This window comes from Diabrotica undecimpunctata, chromosome 2 (genome assembly GCF_040954645.1).
Source record: "Diabrotica undecimpunctata isolate CICGRU chromosome 2, icDiaUnde3, whole genome shotgun sequence".
NCBI lineage: Eukaryota > Metazoa > Arthropoda > Insecta > Coleoptera > Chrysomelidae > Diabrotica > Diabrotica undecimpunctata.
In genome coordinates this window covers 159,100,934-159,126,180 of record NC_092804.1, presented here as the reverse complement: position 1 = coordinate 159,126,180, position 25,247 = coordinate 159,100,934, and the positions used below count along the sequence as shown (strand labels likewise).

Here is a 25,247-nt window from a genome sequence, read left to right as displayed (position 1 = left end):
TGAGGCTCATAATGCAAGGTAAAATCAGATCCATAGGAAGGCGAAAAATTTCCTGGTTAAGAAACCTAAGAGAATGAAATAGTTGCAGCTCAGTAGATCTTTTCAGAGCAGCCGCCAATAAGTTACGAATAGCTGTAATGATAGCCAACCTCCGGAGAAGGAACTACAAGAAGAAAAACAGTCTTCTTACAGTAGAAGACTGTTTTACATACAGTATGTCTGCTGTGATATGTTGAAGATCCTCATTTTAGAGCTCTTAACATATATTTGAAATCATCACGAACGATATATATTATTTCAAATACACTAAATTTCTATATATTGATAAAATTGTTATTATTCCATTTCCTTGTTTCAGAGAATGATTTTATTAACTTTATCATCTTTATCATAAGTCAATTAAATTTTTACATAATATAGGAAAAAGTAGCAGAAATTGTAGCCGCGCTAATATTGTACTACCGCTGTATTTATCCTTTATAAGGAAATCAGAGAGCTCTTATGTTGTTTAGTGGAACTAGTTACTACCTAAAGTTGAGTGCTTTTACAACGTTCACATTTGTCAATTTTGTTTTATCGATTTTTTTGTATTTCATGGTGTTTCAGTATAGTTTTCTTGTTTCATATGTAAGGTTAGAGCTTCTGTAAAGGTATGTGCAAACCATTTTAATTCAAGATACAAGAAAAGCGTGTATTTGGGTGTATAAAACTGAGTTGTTTTCCTTTGCCGGATTATTTTTAGGTTAGGAATCGTAGTTTATTTACAACGCATAAAGTGGAAGTTTTCCATATTGTACCACGCCGAGTTGCTTATACTGTACTGGTACAATTTTAGATACCACTGGGTATTTAAGACCTACTTATTATTATCAAAAATAAATTAATTAATTAACACACACTATTCTTGTGTGTTTTAGATGCCAAAAGGAAAATGTGGGACTTGGAATGTAGACGTCATGAGCCGGGTTTTTCAAACATTTCGTAATGAAGATATGGGATTAAATTAATGCTGCAAGCAGTATCGAGTCCCTAAGTCTACCTTTGTCCGTCACCTTAAGGGGACCAATGTCAAGGTAAATGAAGAAACGAAGGCTTTTGGCCGAGGCAGTGTGTTACCAACAGCAATGGAAAAGGAGCTAGTTGATCACATTTTAAAACTGGAGACGTTGATGTTTGGCCTCACGATCAATGATGTTCGAAGGCTTGCATTTCAAATCGTCAAGAGAAATCAAATACCACATAATTTTAATAAAGAATCCCAAATTGCAGAAAAGAAGTGGTTTTATGCTTTCACAGCTTGTCATAAAGAAATAATCTCACTGATAAAACTTCAAGCAACGGTCATGATGGAATGTTTACGTCTTTTTTGATCTTCTGTAAAAATTTGTTGATGAGAATAATATTGATGCAACTTGCACATTTAACGTTGACAAAGCGGGTATTAGCACTCTACAGAACAAATGCCAAAAGGTTCTTGCACAAAAAGGTAAAAGGCAAGTTAGGTCAGTGTCCAGTGGAGAACGTGGAGTCAACACGACAGTTGTTTGCTGTGCGAGTGCTTCGGGAATTTACGTTCCACCTATACTTATATTTAAGCGTAGGTATTAATAATGCTTTAAGGGTTGGTGCTCCATCAAGGAGTATGGTTGAGATATCATAATCAGGCTACATGGCTAGTGATCTCTTTATAAAATTGCTCCAGCATTTTATTGATTCTGTAAACCCAACAATAGAAAAAAAAAAGTTCTTTTGGTACTGGATGAGCATACAACGCACTCCAAGAATCTTAAAGCAATTTTACTTGCTAAATAGCACGGTGTAATGCTACAATTGCCTGGATATACAAACCATTTCGTGTAGCCTTTGGATAGATCATTCTTTAAGCCTTTTAAAGACTACTACACTCAATCGGTTGAAAAGTGGCTTCATTCTAACCCCGGATTATATTTAACACAACTTTACGTAGCTGGCTTAATTTCCGAAACATATGGGAGAGCAGCAAGCATTGAAATTGCCGTAAATGGTTTCTGAACTAGTGTAGTGGAGTATGGCCTTTTGATAGCATGGTCTTTAAAGATCATGACTCTTGTGCAGTTGAAAATTTAAATGACCATGATGGCAGTGAAACAAGAAGATGGTGCAAATTAAGAGTCTAATGAGACAAACAAGGAACCATCTAGATCTACAACAGGAGCTAATGTAGAGTACGAAATAATCTGTCCTGCAATACCTAGTTCTAAAGAGAGTTTATCTACGACTTCTACACCCACTAGGCCTACTAAAAAACTCGTAAAGCAAGTACAAAACTTAACATCTCAATTCATTCAATTTACCCGATACCGAAGCCTCATTTTAAATCCAAGAAGGGAACGGCGCAAAATGCTTTTGACGGTAAGTCCCTATAAAAATAAATTAGAATTAGCTACAGTTAGCACAGGAACGGATAAAACAAATAAAAGTGAAATTGGGGTAAGTTAAACCAAAATCGTCCAAGAAACTTGAAAGTGCTTCAAAAATAAAACTTGAAGGTAAAACTATTTTTAAAAGGAAAAAGGAAGCTGTTAAGAAAAACTTAAAAGAAATGTAAAAATCCTACAGTCAGTTCTTCTAAATGCCAGTTCAAATTAACTTGAAGTTGTTATAAAGATGGGGACGTCATGATCCATGAACCACTAATCAACCCACTAACGTGGGTTGATTAGTGGTTCTGTTCAATTTGCGAGTAAAAAGAATTGAAGACATGATCCAATGCACCAAATGCCGTTCATGGAACCACGAACTTTGTGCAGGAGTAAAAGCTGGAATCCAAACTCTTTTTGGTTTGAATGTAAATAAAAATATATTTTTTTTTATTTAAACACAAAACCACATCAAACGCGCAGGGTTATTAGTGGATATAACAAATACATGAAATATTACATTAAATAAAATTGGATAACTTGATGTCTTTTAAATAACTTAACACTGTCGAAATTTTTTTGGTGAGAACTGTCTTGAGATCATCATCTGTGAATCCGTGGGATCTTCTTTTTTCGTTGAATTGAGGACAATCAAGCAGGATGTGTTTCACAGTCAGTCGGTTAGAGCAGCTAGAGCAGATAGGTAGTGGTTCTTTTGTTATTAGATATTTATGTGTTAAGGCAGTATGGGCAATTCTTAAACGATTAATAATGACTTGGTTTCTTCTGTTTAAAGGAGTCTCCAGGACATCAGTTATTTTTGGGCAAATTACATTTAATTTAGTACCTAATTTTTCCCAATAATTTTGCCAAGTATTAATACAGTGGATTTTAACCTGGTTTTTTATATCGGTGTACGGATATGTCTTCAATTTTGCAGGATGATTTGAGTTCATTCGACTTTTGTTAGCCAGTTGGTCTACTTTTTTATTTCCGTAAATACCTGTATGTGAAGGTACCCAAATAAAAGCCGCTTCCTTTCCTAATGATCAAAATTTTTCTAGTTCGTTTTTATACTCTATATAATAGGGTTGTTGGTATATATTTGTTTCAGTTCCAGTGATGCATTTAATAAGTCTGTTACGATAATGCACTTCATCGTTCTACTCTTTTCGAAGAAGATTAGGGCTTCCAAAATAGCTGTAGCTTTACCTGTTAGTATACTGCAGTTGGTTGGTATCGATATGCTATAAGAATTTTCTTTACAGTAGTAGGCAGCAGCGTGATCATTGGGAGTTTTAGAGGCGTTGGTAAAGATTTGCAAATAATTAGGATAGTGGTCTAGAATTTCCAAGAATAGAGATTTAATTATTGTGGAATTTGTAGTTGATTATACTTGGTAAGTGTTACGTCAACAGTTAATGTGTGGCTTGTCCATGGGGGATAGTTTGCATCTATATGTAGCGATACATTGAGATGATTCCTATCGAAATTTGTGAGCTTTATTCTTTCTATGAGGGTTGTAGAGTTTTTGGTCTTATTGTTAGGAGGAAGGCCATGGTTGCAGATGTGGAAAAAAACAGGATGCTGTTTCTAGGATCATATCTTTGCAATGTAGTTCAAGGATAGTTGCTGTCGTCTTATATGTAAGGGAGGTTCTCCATAAATATAGGTTCTAAATAAAAATATTATGTACGTTCAAACTGAATAATTTCTGATATTGGAAAATAAATTGTAATAAACAAAACATGATTAACGGTATTCACACTAAAATTTGTTTTGCTATACACTGATCCCTCTATATAGGTTACTAAGATTCCAATTAAGGAAACCCATGCCACAATAAAAACAACTTTTTTTCTAAATTGTACCACTTACAACCTACCAAGAAAACATACTTATTTAACTGTAAAATCAATGATATCAGGTTACAAAAATTGTCATATGTTTGTAAATGTTTATTATTTATCCTAATAAATCGTTCAGATAAATATGACGTATGTTATTCAAATTAAAATTCGAAATCTGTGGTACAATATTGGCAACTCTCCCTATGCATTATATGACGTTTCCCACTGCTTAATTGAAAATTATTGTTGAAAAATATAAGGGTTAAATTTATAATTAAAGTTTTTTGGTTAAATCATTATGTTTCATATTTTTCGAAGAGCTAAAAGTGTATCTCTGATTTTCATGTATAGGGCAAAATACTCTATCAATCTATCAGCGTTTGAACAGACACATTCTCTTAATCCTAAAATATGTTTGTTTTTTCTTTCGACATAATATTTTATGGAACCGTCTCTCCAGATAACGGCCTTGTTTCGTGTCGTAAAGCAACCACTTTAACGCAAAATCCAATAAGCAGTAAAGCCTCCTTGAAGCAAGAGTATAATGCGGAGGTTTTTTTATCCAAAAATACATTTTAGGACCTAAAAGGGAATAAATAAAAAGCTGCGTGCAGGTGGAAAAAAATCTCAACCTGAATTAGGAGATTTACATCTTTTGGTAACTTGATTAGATTCGTAAAAATGCTAAATCGTAAGAAGCAGCTGAATGTATATTAGATCTTTATTTATGTTTTAAAATTAAATTTAGCATGTTCGCTGTTCTTATGCTGCAAAATTATTTAAAAATAAAAATAAAAAATAGAGACTAATATTTTTCTTTTTATTAACTCAAGTAAAAAAATTAACCTTCAAGTGCAATTGCGACTTTGAAAGTAGAAGATTTTTACGCCAATATATTTAACAATTTTCTTGAGAAAACCAAAAAAAATAGTTATATTCAAAAGAGAAATGATTAACGAACATTTCATATGTAGAAGTAGACAATAAGATACAAACTGTATTTATACCACAGGTTATCACAGGTAAATCAAATATATCACATAATTATTGCAGAAGTTGATTACACAATAAGACAAATTATTAATATTCAGTGTAAATAAATAAAAAAATTAGGAATAGAAAGCAAGAATTAAGTAATAATCTTATATTTTTTTCATTACTTATTTACGTTGAAATGTTTTGTTACAACTATATTTTTAAATTTTAATCAATCTATTTTCTTCAGCTTTAAATAAAATTAAATAAAAATAAATTCAAATATAAAAAATTATAAAAAAATATAAAAAATTATAAAAAATTATAAAAAATTATTAAAAACTATAAAAAATTATAAAAAATTATAAAAAATTATAAAAAATTATAAAAAATTTAAAAAAATTATAAAAAATTAAAAAAAAAAATACAAAAATTAAGTAAAATTAAGCAAAATTTTTTGAGCTCTTTTTTTTTACAAAAACCTTAATATACCATTAGTTTAAATCTATAAAAAATAAAGCAGAATTTTAATGCTCAAAGGGCCATAGGATGCTTTAATTATTAATCACTGTCTCTATCACAGCTGCTACTGGAATTACTGTCACCATTTCAGTGGCGGATCCAGAAATTTTTGACAAGGGGGGTCATAGGTCTTGGGGTGATTTTGATATATAATTTAGATTTTTGCACCTTTCAGTGGTTAATCCCCAGAAATTTTTTTATCGCGGGGGGTCTTGAGAGTAATTTTGATATAGGGTTTAGATTTTTGCACCTTTACGATTGATATAATTTTGCCTTATGTAAGGGAATCATTTTCTTAATAATTATTTTAAGCGATATAATAAACTAATGAGAAGTTATTAAAACCCAAATACCCTACGGATGCAAAGAATGGTACAACATTAAGGGGTCTTAAACTTAAACAAAAAATAATAATTTAAAGCTCTACATACTCTATGACAGTAAAATCAAGTGTAGAAGACTATTAAATCAAAGGAAAGGTATTAAAATATAAAAACTCAAAAATCAGCTGAACTGTCAATTATTTGAACTAGGTATTTTAAAGAAAATTAATTTAAACCCACCTATCCTATGGCTACAAGATCAAGAATAAAGCAAGGATAAATAAGTATAAACCAAAGTTAACTAATTTAAATGCAAGAACTCAATGTACGTGTAAACATTAATGAATGTATTAAACATTCCTAACAAACTCTAACTTATCGTTGGATATCCGATATCACTTTGTAAAAACATTCATTTATTCCTAATTGCTATTGAAATGTGTGTGTTTTTCGAGGAGGCTGAAGATTTTGTGGACAAACCACGTGACCAATAACGGAGTGCTGAGAAGAATGAGGACTGAGAGAGAACTCCTAAATATTGTAAACAACAGAAAAACGAGTTATCTAGGGCATATTTACAGAGGATAAAAATATAACTTTCTACGACTCATAATGGAAGAGAAAGTAGAAGGAAAAAGAGGTCTAGGAAGAAAAAAATGCTCCTGGTGAAATAATGTAAGAGACAGACATGGACACTCATTCGACACTAAGAAGAGCTTAAGATAGAGAGCAATTTGCTGCAGTTATAGCCACCCATCTGTAATGAAGAAGGAACCTTCTTCATTAAAGATGGGTGCATATAGCCTCTGCACCCTCAATGAAGCCATTTTCATTACCAGCATAAAGAATGCTTTATATTTCAATATATTTTCAATATAATATGGTTTTAGTTTCAATATGTTATAGTTTTCCTTCAGTTTTAATGGATTTTACACTTCTTTTATTCTCATCTTTTAATAAGCTACATTTAGATCCATTTTTAAAAATTCATCTAAGTTTCATCTATAAAAATAAACTTTAATAGTTCTTCATGTTTAGATTTTTAATATAATCTCAAAAATTCTGCTCTCTTTGCAACAATATGAGACCGTTCCGTCATTATCTCGCCTAGAATTATCTTTTAGTCATATAAAAACAAAATATCTTTCAGCACAGTTCTGAGTGATATACGGCAACCACTAAACAGTTCTTTTTCCTTCAATTCATTCCATAAAGAGGTCAAAGTCACATGTTATTCTACTGTAAATTGTATTACAACTTTCGCTTCTATTTATTACTTTAGTATTGGTAACTTTCCTAGGCCTTGTACGTTTTTTGGGGGGTGATGTTAGAGGTGTATGAGTTTTTACGGCTGAGGGATAGAACTCACAGTTAAAACAGATACTTCCTAATAACAATCAACGGTAGAATTGGGCCGTTATTATCTCGTTCCTGTTCAAAATATTGAATCACAGAAGCTACGATCTCTTTAAAACGACTATTTAACTTCTTATGTGACATTTTGGAATTAAATCACACTAATTTTGTTCTAAAAAGAACAGAGTGTACTTGATACACTCACAATAAATAATAGAAACAAATCTGAAGTGTCAACACAGCAACTGTCAAATAAGTGGTACCAATTTATGCAAAAATGTCAAATGTCTGATAAATAAGTTATGCTGTAAGCTACAGAAGGGCAATGTTAGTATTCAAATTAAAAATAAGTGCGAATATCTTAGAAAGTCCTCTCCTACTCAATTCCTATCCTCACCTCCTAAAAGTGTGATCCGGATCACACGGGTAAACCCCGGTAAACCTGAGCAACCCTACTGGAGACTGGGTAACCAACCCCAGTGGAAGGTGGGGTCAGGGCTGACGAGGAAGGTAGAAATGGTCCTCCGAAAAGGGGGTTGGGCAGTGGGTTAACACCCCTCTCCCGTAAAAAAATTTTACGTTACGGAAAATTCACAACAATCTGCCGGACGGTGTATTTGTCGACGACTTGGCAAACGAAATAAGGCTAATGATATTGGATTATTCACTTGGAACGTTCGTACGCTTTATAGCACAGGGAAGCTAAGATGTCTCTTAAAAAACGCTAAATGAATACTCAGCAGACATTATAGCACTCCAAGAAATTAGATGGACAGGTAGCGGCAGCCTGGAGAAAAAGGACTACGCTCTATAATACAGCGGACATGAAAGCAATCACACTTTTGGCGTAGGCTTTATACTAAACAAACACGTAAAATCAACAGTCATAGCTTTCAACCCAATAAGCCCTAGAATATGTAGATTTCGAATAAGGGGTAGGTTCTTTAACTACAATATTATCAACGTCCATGCTCCAACTGAAAATAAAGAAGACGAGGAGAAAGATCTATTTTATGAGGAAGTGGAAAGCACTTATAGAAAATGCCAGAACAATGACATAAAAATTATTATTGGCGATCTTAATGCTAAAGTTGGGCAAGAGACAACCTACAGACCCACTATTGGTGAACATAGTCTCCATACGGTCAGTAACCAAAATGGTTTACGGCTGGTTGAACTCGCGGCATCGTTAGGAATGGTGGTAGTAAGTACGTGCTTTACCCACAAAAACATCCATAAAGCTACATGGCAGTCACCAGACGGCCAGACCAAAAATCAAATCGACCACGTACTTATAGATAGTCGACATTTCTTCGATGTACTGGACGTAAGAGCATGTAGAGGGGCTAATATAGACTCCGACCACTACCTTATAAAAGCAAAACTTAGAGCACGGATATCTAACGCAAAAAAAGGTCACAGCACAAAATCCACAAAATATAATATTGATGGGATAAAATCTAAAACTGCTAGAGCTAATTACATGACAATATTAAACGAAGCGTTACCAACAATCGAAGAAAATCTAAGTATAGAAGAACATTGGACTAAATGTAAAGAAGCTATGCACACAGCGGCTCTGAAACTGTATTAAAACCTATCAAGACTAAAAAACACGAAGATTGGTTCGATGAAGAGTGCAGACATATCAACCAACAAAAAAACGAAGCATATAAGAGACTCCAGCAGCGCAGAACGAGATTAACTCTGGAAGATTATGAAAATCTTAGAAGAGAAGAAAAGAGAATGTTTAGAAGAAAAAAGAAAGAACAATACGAACACGCTTTAAACGAAATTGTTAACCACCATAATGGAAAAGACTCACGAAAATTCTACCAACAGATAAACAGCTGCAGAAAATGATTCAAACCCAGAATAATAGCCTATAAAGATAGGGACGGTTCTATAATTAGTAACAAAGAACAAATACTAAACAGATGGGCGGACCATTTTGAAGAACTGCTTAGCGGCAACCACGAAGATGGCGAGATTGAGGATCCCATGTTTCAAATGAATGAAGATGATCGGCAACCACCCCCCCACCGAAGAAGAAATTAGAGAAGCCATCGCAACACTGAAAAATAATAAAGCTCCCGGTTCGGATAATCTCCCTGCCGTACTTTTCAAAAATGGCGGCGACCCCCTCATGAAACACATGCATAAACTGATAACTGCAATCTGACAACAGAAAGAAACACCCACAGACTGGAAGTTAGGTGTACTGTGTCCTATACACAAAAAGGGAGACATGATGGTGTGTGATAATTATAGAGGCATCACTCTACTCAATATGGCATATAAAGTGTTGTCCAACGTATTGTACAAAAGACTCCTCCCCTACGACGAACAAATAGTGGGAGGATATCAGTGCGGTTTCCGTCCTAATAAATCAACAACGGACCAGATATTTACAGTGAGGCAAATCCTTAAAAAAACCCTAGAGTTCGGCGTCGACACCCACCACATATTTGTTGACTTCAAAGCCGCATACGACTCCGTTAATAGAAATAAACTTCTACTTGCTATGGTAGAATTTCGCATTCCATTTGATCTTGTCCGGTTAACTGAACTTACACTCACAAATGCAGAGAGCCTGGTAAAAATCCAAAACGATCTCTCAAGACCCTTCCATTGCAAAAATGGACTAAGACAGGGTGATGGACTATCGTGTCTCTTATTTAACCTGACATTAGAAAAAATAATTCGGGAGTCGCAGATTACTACGAATGGTACTATCTTTAACAAATCAGTACAAATTGTCGGATACGCAGATGACATAGACATCATAGGTAGGTCCACAGAATCTCTGACTGAAGCATTTCGGTCGTTAAGAGCATCTGCACACAGAATGGGACTAAATATAAATGTTCAAAAGACCAAATATATGTGTTGCACTAGGTCAAGCAACCCGACAACTACACGAATAATAATTGATGACCTAGAACTGGAAGGTGTTGACACCTTCATATACTTAGGGTCGCTGCTAACCAAAGATAACAACGTCAGTGAAGAAATAAAAAGAAGAATAGTGCTCGCCAATAAGTGTTACTATGGCTTAAGAAGACAGATGGCCTCAAAAATGCCTAGAAAAATTAAACTAACTGTATACAAAACACTAATAAGACCAGTGCTAACATATGGTTCAGAAACTTGGACACTAACACAGAATGACCAAGAATTGCTCAAACGTTTTGAGCGAAAAATACTAAGACGAATATATGGAGGCATAAAAGAACAAGGTTTGTGGCGCAGGTGTTACAATTTTGAGTTGTATAGAAGATTTGGAGAACCTGACGTTGTAAAATTCATTAAGGTAGCACGCCTCAGATGGATAGGTCATGTAATCAGACGAGAGAAAGATGCCATAGTCAGAAAAGTTTTTGACCGAAGAGGGCCGATCGGACAACGAAGAAGAGGAAGACCGAGACTTAGGTACCAAGACAACCTAGAAAATGATTTGAAGTCTATCGGAATTAGAGCATGGAGAAGATTTGCCAGAGACAGGGGCGAATGGAGGATTGTTCTGAAGAAGGCTTTGGCTCATAAAGAGCTGTAACGCCACTGATGATGATGATCTTAGAAAGTCCATTAAAATACAAACAAAATCTGAATATACAAAATATCGCAATACATCAATCTAAGAAGGATATATCAACATGGACCGGTCTATTGTGAAATCTAGAAGAAGTTCCAGGGGTTTACCATCTGAAATTAAGTTTAACAACAATATTTATACTGGCTCTGATGAAGTTGCTAATGCTTTTGCACTATACTTTAAGTCAGTTTATAACATATCATCTGATATAAAGATCCCTAAGTTTCACAGTATTTTAGAGTTTAATGAGATAACTGAAGAAGCTATTAGAGCTAGTAAAGAGTTAAAACCCAGGAAAAGATAATCTACCTGCTTATATCTATTAAAGGTGTATCAATTATCTTGTGGAACCATTAAAGTTTGTATTTAATCTAGCTTTAAAAACTAATACCTTTCCTACAAAATTAAAAGATAACATTACAGTTTCTATTTTTAAATCTGGTCATATAATTGAAGTAAAAAATTTTAGACCTATAGGTAATATTATTTTAAATTCTCTTGAAAAAATATTTAAATTTATCTTATATAGCAACTTATTACAACATTTTATCAATTCTTTTAATCAATATCAACATGGATTTTTACCAGATAGATCAACAATAATTACAAACTTATGTTTGTAATTATTGTTGATGACAATAGACTCAGACAATCTGCTGATGGCATAAACACTAAAAGGCAAATGGATGTAATTTTCACTGACTGTGCAAAAGCATTTGATATGGTTGATCAATGGTTTTAGGGATAACTTGTCAATTAAACTTACTTTGACCTTTAGTCAATTTTCAAGACATTATTCATTATGATGCTATAGAAAGCAAGATTGAAAAAACTCAATTTTGGAGAGTCTTCGATACGACATGTCTCCTTTCATTATGAATTTTAATTCGTCAATTTTTTGATAATTTAAAAATTTTAATTTTCTAATCATTTAAAAGGCTGGCATTCGATGTTGCCCATTATATTTGCTGCTTCAACTACAATAAATGGTCGGGTTCTGACACCAGTACCATAACCAACTTTTTTAATGTCATTTTTATGTAGTTCAGTGTACAGTTTTTTTGTGTTTTTTCATTGACAAAGTAAAAAAAATAAAATAGAACCAGCATTTTTTTCTCAGTATAGTATATATAATATTTTATGTAACTTAATCACTGTTAAATTAAAATTAGCTATTTACATTATTGTTCTATTGTAGCATAGCTCTGAAGATGGCTTTGTAAGCCAAAAGCGCTCAGCGTGGAATTAAAATTTTTTACACAGTTCAAATATGATTCCCTTTTCCATCTTTTAATTTATTTTCTAATTATTTCGATTTGATGTAAATTACAGAATATTCCAAGTCCTTTAAATGGAAGCCACTCTTATTATTATTTGTTAAGATGTGTCAAGATGTGTTAAGATGTGTCGTTTACATTTAATTTCTATATTTTTTCTGCTTACATAACATGTCATTTTAAAAGAAAATATGGAGCAGGATGGGATAATGACAATAAAGTTGAGAAGTTCCGAATGCCTAATCCAGGAAATGCAGAATAAAAAGAGTTTTCAAATTATGAATAATTTGTCATGTTTTGTGTATTGTCATCGAATATGTGCAGTAGGCAATGTTATTGAGATTTGATGTTATTAACTTAAATTAATATACTATATACCTATATTTTAAATTTAGTCAATTTTACGTTTTATTACATTTAAATCAAATAAATGTTTTACACCCTATATCAATCGTCCACTAAAAAGTACATTTGGTTCTAATGGGGATTTAAAACGAATGGAATTGCTGCGATAAACTTGTTATTATATGGAACCATTACCTGTTAATCGAATATCTTTAGATACATTACAAGCACAGTGGTGTATCTACAAAATGTAACTATAAAATGTATATATATATACTACAAGAATTACTGGATATTAGTGACTGTCAATATAAACAAGCAACACAGTTTATTAGGGTTGCAGTCAGAAAATTGGCCGGGATGTTAATGAAACACTCTTATGACTTTTTGTCTAGCTTTCGGAATGGTTTTATTCCTTTTTCAAGACACTGTAATAGGAAAAAAAATGTAAATATTTATAAAATATCACAAATGTTCAGTGCAACTTACTAGTCGTTGAGATTATTTGTAAAAGCATAGACACTCAGCATTAATAACACACACATAAAATATAAAATAGTGGACAAAATACATTTTAAAATTCTTTAAAATTTAGGTACAGATAGTAAAAATTTTGTTTGTCATCTTTTGCTGGTGTGTTTTAACTCTGGCACATAAAGAACAAAAAGAAAAAATCCTATGATTAAAAAGTAATTAGGTGTACTTAATATTATATTTCTTTTTAAGAACTACTAGAGGCCCATCTTAGGTGATTTTAATTTTTAAACCTGTCTTAATGGTATGCAACATGTTATGCACAGAAGTGTAATTTGTGTGGGTACAGGTAGATATTAATTTTATTTTGGATGTTTTTCCAGTAAGTAACAATAAATGTTGCTCAGTTTATCTATGTCTGACTTTTTATTGATGCAAGAAGTACTAGATTTTATGGAACACATTTCCAAGAAAACACGTTTTGAATGGTTCTTTTCCTTTGAAAAAATACAGGAATCCTCGAAATTAAATTCATGTTTCAACGTTGTATGTATGTGTGTGTAATAAGTTACTTTTTACAGCACTATAGAATCGGAAATGGGAATATATTTTTAATAACCAAATTGAGTTGTTCTGAAAATAACAAATAATTATTTTTACAAAATTTAAAAACTTATAATTACAAGGTATAATACCTGAAAATAACAAAGAAACAACAATTTAAGCTATTTATTTATGTATGTTGATATTGTATGTCGGAATTTTCTTTACATCGCCCTCCCTTCAGGTGAGAACAACACAGGCATTTGTATGTTCACTTTTGGATTCTTCAAATAATGGTGTTAGTTTTGTGACGTGGAACATGTTTGACTCTTCTTTTTTGTGTACAGTGTACAATACGTAGATTAAATTTGACCACTTCTTTTTAATTTGTGTATGGTTTAGTTCGCAATTCATTTAGCTTTCCCTGTTTAATTGTGAGAATATTGGAAATGTGAAAGTTTAAATTCAGAAAATTTTAAACATTATTCTAATATCTCGTAGTTGTTGCCAAAACTGAAAATCGAAATTTCATGTTATAGGTTTTGAAGATTAGTCTCGAACAATGGAAATTCCATAGTGACCATTCAGTTGAAGTGATAAATTTCATTGATCTCATGAGAACCATAAAAAGTGGCAAAAATCCCGCAACGTTTATTTATTTAATAGTTTTATAGAAACTGTTCTTATTTGTGGCAAATGCAAAAACTGCTTACAAAAGCTACACTCTTTGTCTTTAAAACCAATTTTAAATTTTGTGGATAGGACAGTCTGATCAAAATATGTGAAATTTTTACCGTTGAGTAGATACAAATTTTATTAAAAAAAATTACTTCACGCGCGTAACTAACATTTAAAATCGCCGGTCGCTAAAAACGTTGTTTGTGAAAGAACGATTCATTCTACACAAAAAGTGCTAATCAACGTTTTTTTTTTTCAAAATTATTTCAGCTATATTTCTTGTTTGATACATTTTTTTGGTATATCGATGTTTTTCGTTTTTTCCCCATACGAGGGGAGTTTTAGGAAGCAGCCAATTAGCATGAGTGTGCAAACTTCATTGCATTTTTTTGGGAGTTCCAAAACTGACATTCTCAGCAAAAGTCAGCTTGTTCATAGCATTTTTAGGTGTCAAAACTTTGACGACTGGACTAATAGATGCAGAAAATAATTAGCATAACCCATGTTTTTATTTAATATTATTTTGTTGTAGCTAAGTTTTTTAGTAATCTAGTATAACTCTTCTACAATTCTGTATGGTATTGTACTATATAACAACGCAAAATATTTCAAACATAATCCAATTATCAGTCTTTATGTTAGCTGGCAATTTTTGAGAATGGAATTGTTATTAATGCGAAAAGAGATTTACAGTTTATTTGAAACTATGTTCTTCTAAAATTGGAAGCTACACAAATAGTATCAAATAGTGTCAAATGTAGATTTGTTTCCATACATATTGAAACTGGCTTACTCTCTTATAAAAAAATATGAACTAGGTAGTAAAATATGAACTAGCTTAATATAAAAGTAACTTTTATAATCAAAGATAGACAAAATTTTAGAACAATAGAAAAATTTACAATGCAGTTAAAACTTATGGTATAAAATGGTATATTTTTATTTAAAAAAATAAATTATTCAAAATGGATTAAAGTCCTATCGGTACAAATAAGTATTTTCACGTTAATTAACGCAAAAAGGTAATTTTTGGAGCATATAGAAAAAAAGATATTTCATGATATTTCCAAATTTTTGTTAATGCATCTGTTCAGCTGCATATATCAGCGATATAAGCTATATTTCTTCAGATTATTTCCAGAAATTGGTGATCAAGAACCCTAGTTAGGCAAATTACTCGACAGCGCTGATAGTAAGTTCTGGCCCGTCAATCATTTCTATAGTTTTTTTATAGTGTTGTTATGACATAACAACAAGAATAAATTTTATTCTTCTCTTTAGTTTTATTTCATTCATTTTCATTTTGTAGCTGGCAAGAATAGTTGCCTCGTCTGGATCTCTCAAGCTGCATATCTTCCTTTCGCCCGTAGTCACGCTGCCTTTTTATATTTTAATGGCCTTTCGCATTTTTTTATTTTCATATATTGATTAAAATGGAACTTAGTATAAATACAGCTTTGTCTTAGATGCATTTTGACTATAAAATAAGTTCTTATTTAAACTGTCGCCAGCATAGTTATTATTGTACAGATTTTGTATATCTAGGATCAGATGATGCAGTACTTATATTTCGTATAAAATTTTCTCCATAGTCCACTAGATAAATATTTAATTATAATCAAAGAAGCATCAACTCGTTCTAACATTAACGTCTTAGATTTTTCTGTAGTACTTATAATATTCGTTCCCTAGTGCCACACCCGTGAAAAAATTTATTGTCCTGCAATTTCTGGCTGATGGTTATGTCCTCTATGGTATTCTATTTAAGAGTACTTTGTTGATATTTTGTTAATTGGTGCAAGTTTGCGATAATTTTTAGAAAAAATTCCAACTTCTTTTTTGTATATAGGGATAATACTGGTCTGGTATTGGTCTCGGGCCATGTCATCCTTACTCTTTGGTAGATTTGACACTCACTCTAGAGGAATTTTGTAAATCCAAATCGATTTTTTGAGGCTTCATTTTCAAAAAGCTTTTTATTTTATTAACAACAATTATATTATCATTAACATTGTTATTAAAAAAGAGTTGAAAAAGACTGAATTTTTGATCCATTATACATTGTTATATAACCTTTGAAGTTTTTTGAGTCACATGCGTGTAAGTAGGTTTAATAAAAGCTAATGAAAAAGCACAGTTCAAAAAAAACGAATACTTCTACGACCAAAAGACAACAAGATAGTTTTTTTTAAATTATTTACATTATTTATTGACATAAAGAGCTGAAAATTCAACAGATTCTAAATGGAGATCAAAATTTTTATATTCCAAGTTATTGATGACATATACATATAGTGAAGAAGTAACAAGTTATAATCCGTCAAAATGATGGTGCTTGTAAAATACCGCCACGAAAAACTGGAAAGGAAAACTGCCCGCTGTTTTACTAGCTTTTCATTGAGCTACTTTTTCACTAGCTTTTCATTGAGCCTACTTACAAGTATGTGATAAAAAATATCAAAGTTATTATTTATATTAATATTGATATATAAGCTAAAAAGTTAGCCAAAACTTGTTTAATAACAAATTTAATTAAATACGGTATAATAGATTTTTAATTTATTAAGTTTTTTTTTGTAATATACCTTAACAATAAAGCCTCAAAAAATCGATTGCGATTTACAAAAGACCTCTAGATTGGTTTTTTGAACAAGTACAGTTGAGGAGGTGTCAATCAAAATCAATCATGTCCATAAAAATCAAAAAATGAGTTAGCAGCTGTTTCATAATATAAAGAGTGAATCCTATTCTATGGTGTTTTCGGTTTCGGTTAAAAAAAATCATGTCCTGTTTAAAATGAATACACAATATTAGGTTCCCAAATCAAATGAAATCATGTCCACAGTTGGTTTCAATCATACCACCACATGTCCATTCAGCTAATAGGAGTGCCCCGATTTGGTCACGTGATTTGACCATGTCAACACATTGTCTGTGTTTTCCCTCTAGGTTATGTCGATAGCGAGTATTGAGTTTGTATTGCACTGTGGTTTAATTTTAATATTATTATAGTAGTTTTTATTAAATAAAATTGAAATTTTCCGTGGATGAAGAAAACTTAGTGAGAGTGGGCGATGCCAATGAAGGATCTCGTAAAAATAAAAAGACTGTGGATAAAAAAACTAGAGCCAAGCTTAAGCGATACAGTACTCCAGTGGGATGTCGTGCGTTTGTTCCATGTAAACACATGAACAAAGGTATGAAATGTGCATTAGTTAGGCCTATAGATGCTATTTTTGTTCGAAATGTCCTCTACAAAATACCTGACAAAAACACGCAAGATAACACCATCGCCAGTTGGATAAATCAACGTACCATAAAGCGGCGAAGGCCTAGGCCTACCTCTGAAAAATCAAAGGCTAAAAGTTTTAGTGTACAATATTCTATACTTTCATCAACCGGTAAAGTTATACCTGTGTGTAGGAAACTTTTCATGCATATTACCATGGTGAAGGGAACAAGATTGACTAATATTTCTAAAAAGGTGAAAGAGGGAAAGGCTGTTAAGGATCAGAGGGGTGGCGATAGGAAGAGTCACAAATCTGCTGCGAACAAGGAATCAGTCCTTTTTTTGAGAAATTTAAGAGGAAAATAAAGCCACTATAATCGAAAAAAATCGAAAAGGATTTATATTGGTGCAGACTTAAACATTAAGAAGTTGTGGCTAATATACAATGATTCTGTACTTGATAATCTTAAAGTTAAGAAATCTATGTTTAGGAGAGTTTTCAATGAATTAAATATCGGATTTTCATCACCAGCTTCTGACCTTTGCAGTACATGCAATAAAATAGATCTTCAGCTGAAAATTGAGAAGGCTAAAGCTGTGAAAGACTTGGTAGTGGTCAACCAATTTATGATGGAGAAAAGAATACACAGATTAAGAGCTAATGCTTTTTAGGGGCTCTTAAAGGAAAACAAAGAAAATGAGGTTACTTTCTGTTTTGATCTCCAGCAAATTCAAGCACTTCCCAAAACTCCTATTCAAGACGCGTTCTACAAAAGACAATTAAGTTTTTACTCTTTTTGCATTGTAGCATCAAACGCACAAAACCCCATATTTTACGTATGGACTGAAGAACTTGCAGGAAGGGGTGCGACCGAAGTTTCATCCGCACTTGTAAATTTCTTGAACTCCGCTAATTTTTCAAATGTAACAAGACTGAATCTGTTCTGTGATGGGAGGTGCCGGTCAAAACAAAAACAATGCCGTTGTTCACACATTAGTGTATTACTTAGGATCAGTGCAAAATGCTTTAGAGGAGATTGTTCTAACATACCCTGTTCGCGGGCATAGCTTCCTCCCCGCTGATCGGGTGTTCGGAAGGGTTGAAAAGTTACTCAGGAAGCAGCCTACCATTGCAACAAAGGAAGAGTACTACAATGTATATAGTTCTGTTGGAGAAGTACGGAAACTTGGAGAGGATTGGGGATTGATTGATGCTAAAAATTTGGCTACACAATTTAAAAACATTGAAATGATATCTGAAAAGAAGAGGATTTTTGTGAGGAAAGAGAAAGCTGTCAACCGCAATGGACAAGAACTTACTGTTATCAAAGTGAAATCGGCACAGAATTTTAGGTTTGAAAGTGATTTTGAAACCTACAACAAGCCTCAAAAAAAAGGCTGGCATTCTGCAAGGTCGTTCTCATTTCCTGTAGAGTCACTTCCACTGAGCAATATAGTGAAAGCAGCTAAGAAGAAGGACGTGGAGACGTTACTTGTGAAAATGTATGGTGATGACTGGCAGAAACATGACTTTTTATCTTGGTATAAGACCATAATAGTGGAAGTCCAGGACGACGAAATTGATGCTGACGAAGTGGACGAATCCTGTGATTGTCTAGAACCTGACATTGGACTACACATTTAAACATTTATATTTTGTGGAAAGTGTCGTTGGTAAATGTTAGCCATTTTTCAAGATATTTTTTGTAACAATACAATAGATATTTTAAGTAGTCTAAGAGTTTTTTTATCAACCCCTTCTATCAACGTCCATGAAGTCCAATCAAATAAGAACATGTCCTTTTTTTAAAATGTATTTACAGGTTTATTTATACCTTCAGATTTGAAATATTGACTAAGAGTCAGTTAATTTCAATAAATAAAATGATATATGCTAATTTATCCGATTTTTCATGTAAGGTTATTTACTAATACGTTTTTTGCGATTTCCCTAAAACTTCTTAAGGTGGACATGATTGATTTTGATTGAAACCTCCTCAGTTGTTTAAATAATCGCTTTCCGTAATAAATTAATTGGTCGATTTGTTTGAAATTTAGCAAACTTTATTAACTAATTAACTGTTACAATTTTAGGTGGTTATGTACATGCCATTATACAAAAAATAAAGTTAGTAACGTTAAACTTATGTATTTTAATTTAAAAACGCTCAAATTTAAAGAATTTTTACGATCTATAACATTTATTTGAACCATTTTTTCCTGTAATGTATAAGAAATGTTTGATAGAAATTTTTTTTTCACTTTTTACGATTGTTTAATAAAAAAAACAAAGCAAAACTATTTATACATCTTTTTGGAGTTGTCATCAACTATATATCCCTCATATACCTTCTAGATCCTTTAAATACCTGAATAAATTTTTTTTTCGAGCTACCATAAGTGTACCTGATGAGAGGTGAAATCTCGAAACACGTGTAGAAAAATGGTGGATGAATTAACAATGTTAGAATATTTGTGTCCGCGAAGTATGTCCACTGCGTTGGAAATTCCACACTAGTCTCGAATGCTAGTTTTATCCAGATCATCCCTTACCATTCTATTTTACTTTGCAGTATGAGATTTGATATAAAATATTATAAAAATCTGAAGTGGTCAATATAACACTTTTTTTGTATTGTGTAAAAGATTATTTGAAAATTTGTAGATGCTTTGTGGAACTGTTTATGTCAATACTAAGCAAAAATGTACTGTAGTATCCGTTTTGTTAATCTCATTATTAAATCAAAAAGTTTTTTTTTGTTAGGTTATTTGGTGAATTATATTTTATAAGAAAATTAAATCCGCTTTTTATAGCTACATAGTGTTTATACCGTGTTTTTATTTGTATATTCATGGTGAAAGGACAAAAGATAATGACCACGTTATACTTCTTTTATGTCCAATAAGTGAGTTTTATGATGTATGTAAAAATCTTGTTTAAACTAAAAGCCGGAATTTTTAGTTTAATTGTATAATAAATGTCTCATAATGGAGGCAGAATATTACGGATTTAAACATGCTGTCAAATAAAATATAAAAGCTTCAAATATTTTATATCAATTTATTCAAAATTGGTATACGAAGTATAAAATTATGTACAAAAATCATTTAATTACAACAATTTACAATTGAGCAAGTCGGTGCATCAGAATTCTGATCTATTCAATATTTACCTAAACTGAGACACTTCTCCTTACAAAACGGCATACGTGAACGGAGCGGACGCTAAACCATACGACCTTGCAGCTAACAAAGGAGCAGAGGGAGCAAAATAAGGAGACGCCCTTGCTGCCAACAATGGAGCGGATTGTGCTACTAAAGGAGCTGCTGATGCTATGTAAGGGGCAGGTTGGGCAAGTAGTGGAGCACTACGAGCAGCCAGTACAGGAGCTGTCAAGACTGGAGCAGCTCGTTGAGCAACTAAAGGCGCAGCGCGAGCGGCGACTACTGGTGCAGCGGGAGCGGCAACAACTGGTGCAGCACGAGCAGCAACTAGAGGCGCAGCACGGGCGGCGATTACTGGGGCAGCAGGTGCAGCGACTACTGGGGCGGCAGCAACAGCTTGGGGTGTTTTTCTTACTAACGCATTAAAGCCGTTGACTGGATCGGCAGTGTAGTCAACGATTCTTCTAGTACCATCAGGTTCGGCTACGTTATATTGTCCTTGGACTATTCCGTTGGCTCTGCTTTCGATGTGGCCTTTGGAATCTCCAGTTAGGGCATCTTGAACGTCATAAGCGAAAGAGTAGGATGGATTTGGATCAAAGGTGTCATCTGCAACTTGGGCAACGACAGGTGAAGCAGCTACTAACGGGGCGGCAGCAAGAGCTACTGGAGCTGGGGCTACCACACCAGATGCAGAGGTTAAAGCCAAAATGGCGGAGAAAACTGTTAGCTGAAAATTAAGAAAAATAACTTAGACTTAATTTAAACTAGATATATAATATTAATAGTTATTTTTCATCCAATGAGCAAACAAAAAATTAATAACTTTAAGAAATTATTTCCGCCTGTTATGTTGAAACTAAAATATTATTGTTGTTTCAGGTAAGCTTGGATTAGAATATATCAGTCAAATTGGTAAGTACTAAACTTTAAATTTATGTAAGAACCTAATGTTATAGTTTCGTTAGTCTGAGTCAGGTAACCAAAGAAATAAACAATTAATACCATCTTAATAACTAATTAATATATAAAATATGTTAATTATTTTAAGAAAGCTTAAACAGCAAAATATAATAAAAATAGAATAAAAATGAAAGCAGATATGTTAAATATTGAACTATTCGAGAGAAGAAAATCCTAATAATAGTAAAATCAAAGAAAACGTTGTTTCAATAAAAACAGCTAAACTGCACACCAAATCGATGATAGCACTAAGGGATAAAAGAAAATATAAGGAAGTTATATATGACAGAATAATATAAGAATATAATAAAAATATTATATAATAAAAAACAGTAAAAATCACAAATGTACTCTCCAGATTGTCGAGAATTGTTTACAACAACAGAAAAGAAAGTACTAATAATGATATAGCACTATATAACGGGGAGCCTAGGAGACTACTATAATAATTTTATGGGTTGAAACTCATCGTCAGAGGAAGGTTAAACTAACGGAGTAAAAATGACCTAATCCCAAACCCATTATAGGCTAGCGCCCTAATTATAGATTAATGAAAAAAAATTTCAACCCTTAAAATTTTTTTGAATTTGAAGAAAAAATTTTTTCCATTATCCTATTTCCAATATTATTCCCATAAAAAAATTATAAGCATCGGACAAATTTGCTGGCTCCATTTAGATTTACAGATTTAATAATAAAAGTTTCATATCGGCCTTTTTTTATTGTTTACAATATTATTCTTTTTGAGTAATGCTTATTATAAACTATATTTTGACTGATCTATAAATAGGACACTAGGTCTATGCGTTATCCAAATGTGCAGCATTGCAGTATTTAGTTAAATCTGAATCTGAACAGAAAAAAAAATTATTTTATATTTATTTGCGATTTTAAAAAAGTTTCATATTTTGTCATATTTAGAAGAAATTATTCAGCAGTAACTAATATTTTAACAAATATTATTTTGAATTTCCCTTACTCCCTTCCAAAGTGGTTTTCTAAGGGGTAGATCTACATAAGACAATCTCGTTGCATTACAGACTATAATTAATTAAGCTTTTGCCAAAAACTATTTTTCAAAATAACCCAATCTTACGATAGAGCATGGAGGCATTGTATTCTACAAACATTAAAGGACAATGGAATTCAAGATCACATATTCTCACTTATAAAAAACTATCCAAGAAATTGTTTAATTCAAAAGTTAGAATAAATGGTGTTGCAAGCGCATCCAAGATATTAGACAACGGAATCCCTCAAGGTTCGATCTTAAGTCTAACTCTATTTTTAATCCCATTTTATAGTATTATGGATTTATATAAAATTTCCTAAACTAGCTAAATTGGATATAAATATAAATTTAATAGGTTTGGTTAGTAATATGCAATAAAATCACCATTACATATATGACGACAGCAACTATCCTTGAATTATATTGCAAAGATATCATCCCAGAAACAGCATCCTATATTCTTTCACATCTGCAACCCTACTCTTTCTGCTAAAAAAATAACTAAATCATGTACACCCCTTAAGAAAGAATAAAGCTCACAGTTATAGATAGAAATCAACCCAATGTATCGCTTAATATAATTGCAAACTTTGCTCCATGGACAACCCATTAACTATTCATTTAACACTTAGAAAGTATCCCAAATCAACTACGAATTTCACAATAATTAAACATTTATTCATGAAAATTCTAGACCACTATCCTAACTATTTGAAAATCTTCACCAACGCCTCTAAAACAACCAGTGGTCACGCTGCTGCCTACTACTGTAATAAAAATTATTATAACATATCGATATCGACAAACCTCAGTATACTCATAAGAAGGACCGCAGCTATTTTGAGCCCTAATCTTTTTCAGAAAGAGTAGAATGATGAACTGCATTATTATAACAGATTTATTGAATGCCATACTGGAATTAAAACAAATAAATACCATCAACCCCACTATAAAAAACAAACTAGAAATATTACAATCATTAGGAGAGGAAGCGGCTGTTATTTGGTACCTTCACATATAGGTATTTATGGAAATGAAAAATCAGATCAATTGTCAAACAAAAGTCAAATGAGCTCAAACTATACTGCAAAGTTGAAAACATATCTTCACACCGATCTAAAAAACCTGGTTAAATCCCACTTGGCAAAAACAATCATTTGAAAAAATTAGGTACAACACTAAATCTTATCTGCTCAAAAATAAATGATCGATAGATAATCCTTCAAACAGAAGAAACCAAGTTATTATTAATTGTCTAAGAATTGGCCATAATACCTGCTCTAGGTGTCCAATCTGCTCTGTCTGCTTTAATCCACATTTTCAACTTATTTATACATACTCGTGATTATGATAACACTAACACCCCATGATCTATTTATACAACGAGTAAAAATTCAAAAATACAATGATATAAAACAATTACACAAATATTTCCATATTAAAAACAATATTATGTATAAGTAAAATTTTGAAATGTGAAAAATTTATAATTTAGGCGTTAATCGGTTTTAGAAGAATAAAATAAAAAGAAAAAAGCATTTTGAATATGAAAGTCTAAAAAACGCATACGTTCAAATTTTCTTTTTTACATAAAAATCACAAAGAAATTTTAAACAGGGAGAACAGATAAAAAAATTTGTAAAAAACTAAATGTTTTTAAAAAGTGTCTTAGCTACTTACTGCTAGAACCATTTTTATCGTTGAAATCAACACGAGACTGTCTGCTGTCTTCAAAACCTACTTGGCTTTTATATACATACTATTAAGGATTCACATGTAATAGACGAAAGTCTTTCTGCATACAAAACAGCCAATTTGGCAACAGTAACCATTGGTACGGGGTTTAATATTGACATTATGTTTATTGGTGTTTGTTTGAATGTTAATTGGCCTGCCAAATGCAATTGGAGATTCTGATGAAAATGCAGAGATATTTGGAAATTTTTTTGTAAAAGTGTATGATGCAACGTTAATAATAGTGAATATTTTTCAAATTTTTATTGTATTATTTAAAATATTTTAAATTATTTTACTTCTTTTTTAAAGTGAAGATTAATTACTGAAAGTTTTTTTAGAAGGTATGAAGCTTTGGCATTTAAAGTTTTTTATCAATTTCTTATGAATTATCTTTTTCTGAAGCTGTTTTCTTCAGAACTTTAAATCGTTTCCCTTTTGTGATTAATATAAAATGAGAATAAGGTTATTAGCGTCAAATTTACTTTTATATTCTTCAGTTTTTTTGTTAAGTTTGTCAAATTTTTGACATTGCCAACAAATGACTTCCATTCACTTTCATGTAATAGTACAATATATTTTAAAATGATTCTCTGGCGTTGCTTACGATGTCTGCATTTAATTGTCAATATTTGTTCTCTACTGTTTGTTGTAAATCATCTAGAGGTTCTGGTTGAATAGCATGAATTTTTGTTTAAAGACCTCTATAAGAAAAAGTCTAGGGGTGTTAAATCCGGTGACCTAGGTGGCCAATCCATAATCTGTCCTCTTCTATCTATCCAACGAGCAATAAAAGTTTCGTTTAAA

At 32.2% G+C, this 25,247-nt stretch overlaps 2 protein-coding genes across 10 annotated transcripts in view; one reads left to right on the top strand and one right to left on the bottom strand.

Moving 5' to 3' along the window:
* The window catches only part of dlg1 (MAGUK family member discs large 1), a 1,569,679-nt gene that overhangs the window by 436,022 nt on the left and 1,108,410 nt on the right, over positions 1-25,247 (top strand). The window lies entirely within an intron of this gene.
* LOC140435129 (uncharacterized) lies at positions 20,614-24,442 on the bottom strand. Its single transcript, XM_072523849.1, has 2 exons — positions 24,387-24,442; positions 20,614-21,461 (listed from the first exon to the last, which is right to left on the bottom strand). The coding sequence occupies exons 1-2, from the start codon at positions 24,396-24,398 to the stop codon at positions 20,760-20,762; spliced, it is 714 nt and encodes a 237-aa protein (XP_072379950.1). The 5' UTR covers positions 24,399-24,442; the 3' UTR covers positions 20,614-20,759.